Source organism: Magnolia sinica, chromosome 1, assembly GCF_029962835.1.
Source record: "Magnolia sinica isolate HGM2019 chromosome 1, MsV1, whole genome shotgun sequence".
NCBI classification, from domain to species: domain Eukaryota; kingdom Viridiplantae; phylum Streptophyta; class Magnoliopsida; order Magnoliales; family Magnoliaceae; genus Magnolia; species Magnolia sinica.
Window position 1 is genome coordinate 6,489,477 of NC_080573.1, and position 13,670 is coordinate 6,503,146.

General features: G+C 39.5%; 1 protein-coding gene across 1 annotated transcript; it reads left to right on the top strand.

The window, feature by feature from the left end:
- Positions 1–4,411: 4,411 nt before the first annotated feature.
- LOC131237839 (F-box protein At5g49610-like) lies at positions 4,412–5,630 on the top strand. Its single transcript, XM_058235852.1, has one exon. The coding sequence runs from the start codon at positions 4,432–4,434 to the stop codon at positions 5,560–5,562; it is 1,131 nt and encodes a 376-aa protein (XP_058091835.1). The 5' UTR covers positions 4,412–4,431; the 3' UTR covers positions 5,563–5,630.
- Positions 5,631–13,670: the final 8,040 nt, after the last annotated feature.

Sequence of the window (13,670 nt, forward strand, 5' to 3'; positions counted from 1 at the left end):
ACAATAGGAGGATTTCAAATCTGGTTCTGAATCCGGGGGTTCCAAATCCACGCTCCCAAACAGGCCCTTAAGATGTTATAAGACGATAAATTAATTGATTTCATATGCCAGAAGCGACAGGAATAGGGCTCAAGATGAACATGGGTGGTCCAATTATTATAGGGTGATCAAAAGTGGGCCATTCATTGTGTTATAAGTATATGGATCATCCACCATGCCATCCAACCGTTGATTGGCCATCTCAAACACATTTTAATTGAACAACCTAACCATGCTATTAATGGATTCGAAATGAATGGTCCGTACAATTCAGACTGTAAAAATTATGATCTTTTTTTTTGGGGGGGATCTTGGCTGTCGATCATGTGGGACTCACCTTTGATTGCACATCTGTCACAAAAATCACTTTGGTGAAATGATCCTAACCATAAAACTAGCGGTTGGGGAAATGGATGGTCTACATTGATCATAGTAGAAAATGTTCCATCATTGATTTGGACCATCCACCATGTGGGGCCCACCTATGATTACCCATATTTCTCAAAAGTAACTTCATTAATGAATGATCCTAACCATCCTACTATTGGGAAAACAGATTGGCCCACTATTAACTAACCATCCCTTTAAAAAAGTCACTTTGATAGGATGATCTTAGTCATCTAACTAGTGGTTGGGAAAATAGATGGCCCACATTGATCATACTAGAAACAGTCCAATCATTAACAACCACTACCCATCATGTGGGCCCACCTTTGATTACTCATCCACATCAAAGATCACTTCGATGAGATGATCCTAACCATTCGACTAGTGGTTAAGATAATAGATGGTCCATATTGATCATACGGGAAAATATTTGACCATTGATCTAGACCATCCATGATGTCAACATGCCCATCTCTCTCAAAAATCACTTTGGTTGGATGATCCCACCATATGATTAGTGGTTGGAAAAATGGATGACCCACATTGATCATAATAGAAATGGTTTAGCCATTGGTATGGACCATCCATCATATGGGATCCACCTTTGATTGGTCAGTCATCTCAAAAATCAATTCAATTGGATGATCTTAACCATCCTACAAGTGGTTGGGGTTCAACCATTGGTTTCGACCATCCATCATGTGAGATGCAACTTTGATTGCCCATCCCTCTCAAAATTACTTTAATCAGATGATCCTAACCATCCAACTGGTGCTTGGGGAAATGAATCATCCCTACTGATCATACCAGATAAAGGTTCATCACTGAAATTCACCATCCATTGTGTGGGCCCACCTTTAATTGCCAATCCCTCTCAAAAATAACTTTTATCGGATGGTTAAGATAATAAATTCCTACGAAAATGGGACGTTCTACTAGAAAAATCTAGAAATTGATTTGGACCATCAATCGTACGGACCCACATTTGTTGCCCATCATTCTCAAAAATAACTTTGATCAGGTGATCTAACCATCTTATCAATACATTATAAAATTTAAAATAGATGGTCCATATTCATTATATTAGAAAAGGATAGTCCATCATGTGGGGCCTACCTTTGGTGTTATCTTGTGATGAGAGGGGAAGAAACGTACACGATTCCCATTTGTTGCAACCCGTTGCTACTGCGGTTGCTAGACCTACGCATCCAAACAGGACGCGGATTGGATACTGGCACTGACTCGCTATTGGACGGTGCTCTGTGGGGCCCACCATGATGTAAGTGTTTTTAACTTTTTCAACTGATCTGATGGTCTATAAAAGCGACACGTCGGTGGGAATGAAAGAGTTGTATGTGAAAGTCCACATACAATAATGTATGCGAACAGGTTTTAGTAAAGGAAACGACATGTAAGGCGATGTACTAGGACATATAAAGCCAAGCAAGTTCTGTGGGACTGTGGGTCATGGACAAAGCAAACTTAAGGCCCACCAGATGGACAGTCTTGATCATCTAACCATGAGCCATAGGCCATGGACCTCAAGAACAGTGATGATAGAATCTCTCCTTTTTGAGTCAGGCTCAGATGATCAGATCATGGTCCAGATCAAGAGAATTTCACCTTGTGGACCACTTCCAGGGTTCAAAAATTTAAAAAAATCCATGATCATACAATCTCAACCACCCAACATCATCACTGAATGTGAGTATTCTAACTAATATTTATGGTAACATTCTTTTGTGGACCAACAATAGGACAGTTTGGGATAATCTAACCATTGTGATTTAATAATGTGGTCCAGATCAATCATGGGACCAACCCAATGAATGGCCTTCACAGAGTGGTCCACAAACTGCCAAAGGGGGCCCAACAAATAGGAAGCGGATTGGCTGGTGTACCACACGCCACTACACCAGCTGTATAGCTGGTGTAGATACGTGTCGTGCGAAGACGAGCGTCGAAGCTCGTCGAGCTTCGAGTTGTACGAACGGTTCAAAGGAGATCAAAGTTACATGGCCCCACAATGATGAATTTATTATATCCACACCGTTAATCCATTTTTCGAGATCATTTTAGAGTATTATACAAAAAATAATCATATCCAAATATCAAATGGACCACACCAAAAATAGCAGCGAGGATAATGACTTTCACCGTTAAAAAATTTTTACAGCCCACCATAACGTTTATTTTCCATCCAATCTGTTATTAGGTCACAAATACATGGATGAAGAGGAAAAACAAATTTCATATTGATCCGAAACTTCTGTGACCCCCAAAAGGGTTTCAATGGTAGACGTTCAATCCCCCGCTGTTTTTTTGCAGTGTGGTCGAATTGATCTGTAGATCTGTTTTATTTTTCAGTTCAAGCCTTAGTACGAGCTCGGCAAATGGATAAACGATTTGGATATAACACATACCTCATGATGGGACCCACAGAACTTGCTGACGTCAATACACCAGCTATATAGAGCCCCGGTCGGGAAACAACTTCAGCTGGAAACGGGAACGGCAGGGTTAGCTTATACAAGCAAAGGACGCCGATTAAGTACTCAAGAGTAAACTATGGCCCATAGTAATGCATGTCTCTTATCCACGCCGTCCATCCGTTTTATCTGTTCATTTTAGAGCATGAGCCCAAATTCTAAATATATCCAAAGCTAAAGTGGACTACACCATAGGAAACAAGGGGATAATGACGTAGACAGTCGAAACCTTCCTAGAACCTCATAAGGTCACACAGACATGGACGAAAAGAAAACACAAATATTAGCTTGATCCAAAACGTCTGTGGCCTCCACGAAGTTTTCAACGGTTGGATTGGAGGTGTTCAATTCCCACTGTCTCTTATGGTGTGGTCCACTTGAACTTTGGATATGCTTCAATTTTGGGCTGATGAAGTAAAATGAGCTCGAAAAACGGATGAATGGTGTGGATAAGACACTTGGGCCAGAGTTTACTCAATAAACCATCTACCTTCACCAGCAAAACAAAAATCTCAAGGTGCAAAAGGCTTTCGCACTAAGTTAATGAAGCTACGTGGGGCCACCTTGATTTTTTATTTTATTTTTTTTTTATAAATCCACCCCTTTCATCCATTTTTCCAACTCATTTTAGGACATGAGACCAAAACCGTGGAGGATCCAAAGCTCAAGTGGGCCACACGATAGAAAAAAGTTAACATTGAATGATCACCGTTGAAACATTCGTATGGCTATAGATAAGTTTTGTATCAGGGTAATTTTTAGTGTTTTCAGTTCATACCAGTGAGAATAGCCTTTATAAACAGTTTAGGTGTCATATTAACATCAAGGTGGAACTCAAGAAGGTTTCAACAGTAGGCATTTCTTTCTCCACTTTTCCCTCTTGTGTGGCCCGCTTGAATTTTGGATCCACCTCATTTTCTGTTTTATACTGTAAAATGAGCTGTCAAAACGGATGGACGGGATGGATTTATTAAAAACCATTAAGTGGCCCATCTATCACAGGAACTTGGCGCCCCCTAATCCGCGTCCACATAACACTGTCCGTGTTTTGTGGACACTGATTGCTTACTAAACGGGGACTACGGATTGCAGCGGGGCCACCCTGATGTTTGTGATAAATCCACTCCGTCCATTGATTTTCCCAGCTCATTTTAGGACATGAAAACAAAAATCGAGGCCGATCCAAAATTCAAGTGGGCCACATGAGAGGAAAAAGTGGGATTGAACAATCACCATTGAAACATTGGTACGGCCACAGAAGTTTTGTATCAGGATAAGGTTATTGTATTTTCAGTTCATCCCAGTAGGAATGAACTTATAAACGGTTTGGATGGCATATAAACATCAAGGTGGACCCAGGAAGGATTCAACAGTAGCCATTTCTTTCTCTACTCTTCCCGCTCTTGTCGCTCTCTTGAGTTTTGGATGGGCAAAATTTCCTGCGAAAGGCTTTCTCACGTAATCCGCGTCCATAACAACATGGAAAGGTTGAAATCTGCATCTGAAAAGGGAAAACATGAAGTTATTAGATGTGGGTGTGAATTCGAGCAAGGAGATGAAGATGAAGAAGAAATTACCACAGCTTAGAGAGGAGATGAAAATGAATAACAAACCATCTTCAATTGGCAAGATTGCACCACTGATTCCCTTTGACGTTCTACCTTACATCCTAGCTCGCATTCCACCTGCAACAGTATGTAGATTTATTAGTGTATGTAAGACGTGGCGCGAGCTGATTCAGAAATCTTCTTTCATCTATATGCATCTAATGTTAGCAAATATGGGATTGATTCTGCTTTTATCTTTACCCGATCGAAATAGATTTTTTCTTGATTTGGAAAACCAAACATTGTTTTCGATTGGTGTTGCTGAATATTGTATATATGGTTCATGTAACGGTTTATTGTGTGTTAGAAGGATCAGCGAGAAGCTCAGTTACTATATATGTAATCCTGGGATACAACAGATCTTGAAATTGCCAAAGGTCCGTGAAGGAAATTGTGACGAAGTTACCGTCTCGTTTGGTTTTATTCCATCAACAGACGAGTATAAGGTCATGTGGCTCGGATATTCTAATGTCCATCGAGAGATCTGTGAGATTTGTACAGTGGGTAGAATTTGTAACCCATGGAGGCGAATCGGACAGCTACCTAATTTTGACGGTGATGGTGTGTTACATCCTCCAATTTGTGTGGCTGGTTGCATGCACTGGATCCGGCCGAGGAAAAAAAGACATGGGTTTTCTGAAGTTTTGACATTGGATTTGAAAACAGAGAGCTTTAGTAATATGAACATGCCAGGAGGACATTCGGATCCTGAAGAAAGTGTTTATTTGTTAGAGTGGGACCGGCAATTATCTGTGGTCAAAAGCATTGGTGGGTGTTTGATTATATGGGTGTTAGATGAAAGTAATGAATGGAGGTGCATGATTGATGTTTCGCTTAAGTTATTGGGTCTCGAAGATGAGAAAGACTACATCCGCCCTATTGCCATTAGAAACGGATGCGAGCTCATCTTCTTTTTTGAAGATTGCTACATCCGTTCTTTCAATTTTAGGAATCAAAGGTTGGAGACAGTTTATGAGAGCTCTGATCGAGTTATAGGCGCTGTACATAATCATGTCAATAGTCTTGTCTGGTTTGGATAGAGCTTTGATTTAGCATCTTCAATTCATTACTTACTGTGTTATTCATCTATTCATTCTCTAACTTTTAACCTTCTTTGTTAAATTTCATTTAAATCACACTTGGGACCTGTGGTTGCTACTTAAAATTGAGTTCATCTTATTTTAGTTAACACTTTGGTTTCAAAGATCACAGTTTATATAAATCATTGGTTATATCTTTAATCTCTAAAAAAAATTATTATTTGTAATGTATAATTACAATTAAATAAATGAGATGAACTCATTTTTACATGGCATACAAACAGGTCCTCAGTACATTGTGGTAACATGACTCTGTCAGGGACCATCCATCTATTAACTAATGGCCTACAATTTAAAAACCACACTGATTAATGGTTCATCACTTCTTCCATTTTCCCATTGAAAGCTAACTCTTATACAAGGAAAGGGCTTCAGACACAATGGACTCTAGAACTTACTTATAAGTGAGTGAGCCTCGTTTTAACACATGTCGATGAAGATCTTCCATGTGATGAAGAGTCTTTAGCTCCCTTGAACCGCAACCACTAGTAGATGCTCCAATCGAGGGTACCAAAGTTGTTGGGTTAGGGTTTGGCTCGATCTACTCTAGTTAATGATTAATCTTTATGAGCTAAAGAAGATTCCCAAAAGCTAAGCATTCAATGATCCCAGCACAATGATTTGTCATTAAAAAGTGCCACTAGAAGATCAATGAAGGCCGGAATTTATTCTTCAATCCAGACTATGAATATACCAACAAATGTCTTTAAGTCGTGGATTGAATGATGAACTCTTATGGGAAAGAGAGCTTGAGAGTAGGGGTATTAACTATAGCAATCACTATCTCAAAAATCTCTTCAATGCTCGCTTAAAAATCCAAGAAGCAACCTAAGTGATATATAAAGTCAAATCCCAACGGTAAAAAAAAAGGCAGAAATCTGTCGTTGTCGATGCTATCGAACCTTCTTTGATACCATCAACTTCTGCCATAAGGTTTTCAAATAAGTGCAGAACATATTATGTCTGATGTCATCGATCATCCTTTGACGCCATCAAAGGAGACCTTCGGTGTCATCGAAAGATGACTCGATGCCATCGAAATTTTCCTTAAAAAATGCACTTTAGTTGCTGGACAAATTGAGTTGTTTTTCAATGCCATCGAACATGTTTTGATACCATCGAAATTTGAATCTCAATGTCATCGAAGACGTTTCAATGTCATCGAGAATAAATTGATTTTCCTATGAAAACTTACTGGACAGTTTTGTCCATATTTCAATGCCATCGAACTCTCTTCGATGACATCGAGATGCCATCGATAACTTACTTCGATATCATCGAAAGAGGTTTGATTGCATCGAATACAGTTAGAGTTTTTCAAAGCTTGTTGGAGATAAATGGCCATATATCGATGTCATCGAAGTGGGTTCGATGTATTTGAACGTCCTTCAATTCCATCGAATATACCCAGGATTTTTTCACAATTTGCTTGTTAGACTATTAGGCCTCTGTTTCGATGCCATCAAACAGGTATTCGATGTCATCAAAGTTGTCTCGATTGCACTTTTATTGCAATTGACAGAACATGAATTTTACCAATTTGCTTCTATCTCTACTAACTTTAAACTAACTCTAATATAAGCTTACTAAGGGTTTTGCAAACATAGTTTTGGACAAGTTTAGACTTATTTTAAGTGGGTCTTTAACCTGATAGGGTTTGGTTGGGAAGTGAGGCTTAATATACCTGTATAGCATATTCCTACTTCTTTAACTTGGTGAGTCTTTGGTCTTGTAGTCTTCATATGGGGCTCACTTGACTCTAGGACTCAACATTCACGTACATTGACAAACAATGGTACTTTCAATCTCTCCCTTTGTCAATTACGTGACAAAACCCTAATAAACCCTAGATGGTACATCCAACTCAAGATTTACACAATATTACAACTCAATTATAGGCATATACAAATAAGGATTTTGATGCTTGAGTTGCCTTAAGTTGCTAATCCCCCTATCTTCCTGCATCACCATTAAGTCAGAACGATATACACACCTAATGGTGGGAGTATGGTTCTCTCCCTTTTTGTCAATCATTTGCAAATGGTTAGTAATAAGCAACATGCCATACAATACTGAAGTTGGAGAATCAATCACATATTCACAATTGAAAGATAGTACAAACAATCACATAATTTAAAAGGATAGGAATTAAGTGCAAGGAATTATGCGAGAAAAACAAATCATGCCACATATATAGAGAATATCACTAGAAATGCCTAAAGATGGCATGAATATCCAAGAATATAATCATTCAAAAGGATCCAAAAAATCATCATTAGGAAAGACTACTTCCCTTTACACTTTGTTGATCGGATTTTGGAAAGGTTAGCCGATCATTCATATTATTGTTTTTTGCACAAGTATTTAAGGTACAACCAAATAGAGATAGCCCTTGAAGACCAAGAAAAGACTACCTTTACATGTCCCTTTGCTACTTTCGCATACCGAAGGATGCCATTCGGACTATGTAATGCTCTCGCCACTTTTCAGTGATGCATGTTGAGTATTTTCTCTGACATGGTGGGGCAATTTTTAGAGGTCTTCATGGATGATTTATTTGTTTTTGGCACATCTTTCAATGAATACCTTAACAATCTCAAACTTGCGCTGAAAAGATATAAAGAAAAGAACATTGTGCTAAATTGAAAAAAATGTCACTTCATGGTTCAAAAGAGAATAGTCCTTAGACATATCATATCGTCTAATGGAATTGAGGTAAACGAAGCCAAAAATGATTTAATCTCTAACTTACCTCCTCCTACGAGCATACGTAATGTGCGATCCTTTTTAGGATACGCCGACTTTTACTAAAGGTTCAGAAAGGACTTTAGTCTTATCTCTCATCATTTGTGCAATCTTCTTCAAAAAGATACTCCCTTTGAGTGGTGTAAGGAATGTCAGAAAGCTTCCACCAAGCTTAAGGATATGTTGACTAGCGATCCCATTATGTAACCACTTGATTGGATCTTTCTTTTAAAATCATGTGTGATGCAAGCGATTATGTGTATCTTCTATGGGACGATACCAAGTTGATCCTGGTTGCTTAACACGGAGAGTGTTAAAGTTGCCACACGACAAAACTGTAATCTATGTTTTAAACACTGTGATTGTCGCATGGAGGGTGCTCTCATTTTTTTAGACGTAGTAATATCTCGGCACTAACAAGCTCAACACAAAGAACTGGAAAGAAGAAAGAGAGGATTGAAGAAGAAGCGAAGAAATTCTCTTATTCCTGCACTCCTAAAACAAACCACGAGATTGTTTACACGTTGAAGAGAGCTTTTTTTTTTTTTTTATAAGAAAACTTATTCAATACTTTTTCTCTCTCTCTTTTTCTCTTTGAACTAAAAAACTATGGATGTGTACTCGTAGAATCAAAATAAAATTATAATCTAATTAGAACTCTTAACAAAATAAATAATCCTAATTTAGCTTAGATAAGATCAGCTCAAACAAAGTGCTATTCTAACTAAGACAATTAACTTAAATAAAACAGTCCTAATTTTACTTAGAAACAACCACCGGCCCTACCCCTCTGGTGATGTGGTAGAGTCTGTGATGATTCCAACACTCCCCCCTCACCACCGATTCTTTACTCATGCCAAGCCGCCATCGGAATTTGGAGAACTTCAGGAAAGACAAACCCTTTGTCAAGATGTCCGTTGTTTGCTCTTTTGTATTAATCGGGACAAGACTAATATCGCCTTTTAGTACCTTCTCTCTGATGAAGTGATGATGCAATTCAATGTGTTTCGTACGAGCCTGAAATACCAGATTTTCTGCTAGTCAAACTGCACTCTCATTGTCGTCGTATAGTCTAACTGGGTAGTTAGCTTGCTGCTTAATGTCAATCATCAATTCCACAAGCCATTGACATTCTTGTGCCACCATAGTTGCAGCTATGTATTCTACTTCGGTTGTCGAAAGTGACACTGTCGGTTGTCTCTTGCTACACCAAGATATTGCTCCTGAACCGAAGTTGAACACATACCCTATGGTGGATCTGCATGTCGATAAATTGCTTCGTAATCCACATCACAGAACCCAACTATCTTGCATCAGACTCTCTTTTCATAGAGAATCCTAAAATCTATTGTTCCTTTGATGTGTTGTAAGATGCACAGAACCGCTTCCAAGTATGACTGCCTTAGATTTTGCATGAACCTGCTTACTACTACAACTGCGTAAGCAATGTCTGTTCATGTCAATGTTAGATAAATCAGACCACCGACCAACTATCAGTATATGGTTTCATCCTCCAGTAGCTCCCCCACATCACTTTTCAACTTCTTGTTTACTTCTTCTAGAGTTGAGACCGACTTGCAGCTCTCCATCCTAAACTTGCCTAGCAAGTTTGTAGCATACTTCTTTTGGTATAAGAACACTCTCTTATCACACCAATCTACTTCCAGACCAAGAAAGTGTTTGAGCTCCCCGAGCTCTTTCATCTCAAGTCTTATGGAGACGCTCTCCTGGATCAGCATAACTTTTTTTGTGTCATCTCCAGTAATGATGAGATCATCCACATGGATTTTAGCACTATAGTAATCTGCACATCCTACTACTTCATAAATTAGCTTGAATCTACTGGTGCCACTATGTAACCATTAAACACCAAAAACTCTATGATCTTATCGTATTAGGCTCGCGGTGCTTGCTTTAGTCCATAAAGTGCTTTATGCAGCTTGCAAACATACTCTGGCTTCTGTTGGTCCTCAAAACCATGTGGTAGTTCCATGAATATTTCTTTATCAATCTCTCCATACAACAATGCATTTTTGACATCTATCTGCCAAAGCTTTCACCCTTTGCTTGTCGCGAGTGCAATCAGCATACATACAGAAGCGATCTTTGCAACTAGACTGAAAGTCTTGTTGAAGTTAATTCTGTACTGTTGACTAAATCAGCATACCAACAAATGCCCCTTGTAACATTCTATAATCCCGTATGACCATCTTTTCACCTTGTACATGGACACAGGACCAATTCCGATGTTTTTTTTTCCTGAAGGCAACAATCTCCTAGCCCATTGTGATTTACTACACCTTAACAGCTTGTGCGGCTTCAAAAGAAGCCAGCTCTTCTATGTTGCGGGTTTCCAAGTTGTTGCAAGAAGTTTCCTCTTCTTTAAAGATTTCTACAAAAGCACCATTTATGTATTTGGGGTTAGGCTGTCTTACACATGAAGATCTCCATGGTCTTGGGCCTGCATCTTCCTCCACATCCTTGAGCTGTGAATTGCATTTCTCCTCGGAAGTACGGTCCTTTGGTGAATTAATTCCTGTTTTCCAAGGGCTTTTACGATGCCTTGGAGAACTGTCAGGTAGAAGAACATCAACTTCCTATAACTTTGGTTCAGCAACTTTAAGTATCATGAGAACTTGATTCAGTCCCAGACTGACCTACTTGCTTTGATTCCCCTTCATTATGATGGTTCTGCACCTCATGTTCAAACTCTAAAGAATTTGGCATCAAAGCTTACATTACATGAGACAGATTTTTCTAGTCGTTGGATCACAACACCTCCAACCTTTTCTCTTAGTATCGTAGCCCACAAAGATGCATCTCAACACCCTTTCTCGAGTTTTGTTTGTAAGTTTTCCATGAGAAAAACATAACAGACATACCCGAACACACGAAGATGCTTAACTGTTGGCTTGCCTCCAAGTAGGTTCTCATACGAAGAGACAAAACCTAGCTGAGGTTGCAGTAGGCAGTTGATCACATATGCCGTTGTTGCTATACACTCAACCTAAAATTGTGGTCTCACATTTTTTGCACGCAACATGCATCGGCATGTCTCCCAAATGTCGATTCTTTCGTTCTGCCACTCTGTTTTGCTGTGAAGTGTTCGCACAAGTGAGTTTCCTCTGAATTATATGCCCCTTTAAGTACTCAAACTCTTCTAAAGTGTATTCTCTACCATTGTCGGATCGAACACAACGGATGTTTCATCCAACCAATGTCTCTGCCTCTGCACAAAATTCCCTAAACTTCTCGAATGCTTCAGATTTTTCTTTTAAGAAATAAACCCAAACATACCCCGAGAAGTCATCAATAAAGGTGATCATGTAGTGTTTACAACCTACCGATAGGTACTTCACTTTTCCAAATACATCTATATGTACCAGCTCCAAGGGTTCTCTTGACTAAAACTATGAGTCTTCAAAGTTTAGTCAACGTGCCTTGCCTATTCGGCATCCTGCACCTGTATTCTGAACTGAACTCTAGCTTCAGAAGTTCTTTGACAAGTCCACGTTTTGCAATCTCATGGATCGTTTTGTATCCTACATGCCCTAACGGAGCATGCCAAAGATATGAAGTTTCATTCCATTTGATCTTCTCCACATGTTTTTTCAGATGACATCACATGCAAAAAACTTGACCTTCTTTCTTGTCATCACAAGGGTACCTTACACAGTGACCTTCTAAAAATTTTGCACGTCTTTAGGCCAGAATAGAACAATGTCATGTCCTAGTTATCTATGGAATAGATAACAAATTCTTCTCTATACCAGGAACATGGTAGATTCCACATAATACTTGGTCCTCGCCAAAAAATATCATGGTCTTTGCATCACCTATGTGCTTCACAGGGTGTTGTGAGTTGTTGGCTGTCACGACCACCCGATTTCTATCATATGGACATATGCTTCGAAATTTCTTCTCATCGCCCGTCATATGGTTGGAACACCTAAAATCCACGATTCAATCCTTCGTGTAGTTAATTGTCGCACTTTGGCTCTTTGATACAAAGTTGGCTTCATCATAATGATCTTCTACCACGGTTACGAAGGCTTGCTTGTTGATTGCTTCTGCACTTTTGGCTTCAGTAGTAGATGTGTAATTCGCATGTGAGTCCCAATCTTCCTCATCACTGGCTAGGGCTGGAAGTTGGGCAGGTTCAACCTGACCAACCCATGACCGACCTGACATTGGGTTGGGCTCGGGCATGATGAATCAGGTTCAGTCTCGGGCTTGGACTATACAAACACCAACCCGATAAAACTTGGGCCAGGTTAGGGTTGACATCTTGGGCAGCCCGATCCAACCCGAACCTGATCAATATATAAGTTATAAATTATAATTGGGTGTGGATCGTCCTTGTTGAAGGCACAAGAAATTCCAGTGTCGTCAGGTCTCATTGGTCCAAGTCATTTCTGATGACTCAAGCTAACAAGATATGCCGGATTTCTCTCCCAAATAGATTGTGTGTTACACGGGGGATTCATCTACTACTCTTTAGGAAGCTCTTGATGAGCATGATGCCGAAAAGTGAAAAGTCGCGATGAATGATGAGATGGACTCCTTATACAAGAACGAGACATGGGAGCTGGTGGAGCTTCCCATCGACCGAAAAATGATCAGATGCAAGTGAATCTTCAAGAAAAAAAAAACATGATAGGTACAAGGCAAGATTGGTATTGAAGGGATACGCTCAGAGAGAATGTGTCGACTTCACTGAGATATTCGCGCTAGTTGTGAAGCAAATATCTATCAGATTCGTGTTGGCATTGATTTCCCAATACGATCTTGAGCTAAAGCAGATAGATGTGAAGACTACCTTCTTGCATGGGGAATTAGAATAGCAAATCTACATGAAGCAACCAAAAAGTTACGAATACAAGGGGCAGAGAACAAGGTTTACAGGTTAAAGAGGTTATTGTACAGCCTGAAACAGTCGCCTAGGCAGTGGTGTAAAAAAGTTTGATTCTTTCATGATGAGTTAGAAGTTTACCAGGAGTGAATATGATCATTGTATATATTACAAGAGACTGAGTGATGGGAAATTCATTATTCTGGTTTTGAACATCGATAACATGCTTATCGCCAGTCATAGCATGTCTGAGATCAACTTATTGAAGACTCAGTTATCAGGGACATTCGAGATGAAAGATCTGGGGGCTACAAGAAGGGTTTTCAGCATTGATATATATAAAGACGGGAAGAGGAGCAGGTTATGGTTATCTCAGGCGGAATACCTGGAGAAGGTATTGATGAAGTATGGGATGGATAAGGCTAAGTCGGTCAGCGTTCCCCACGGCTCA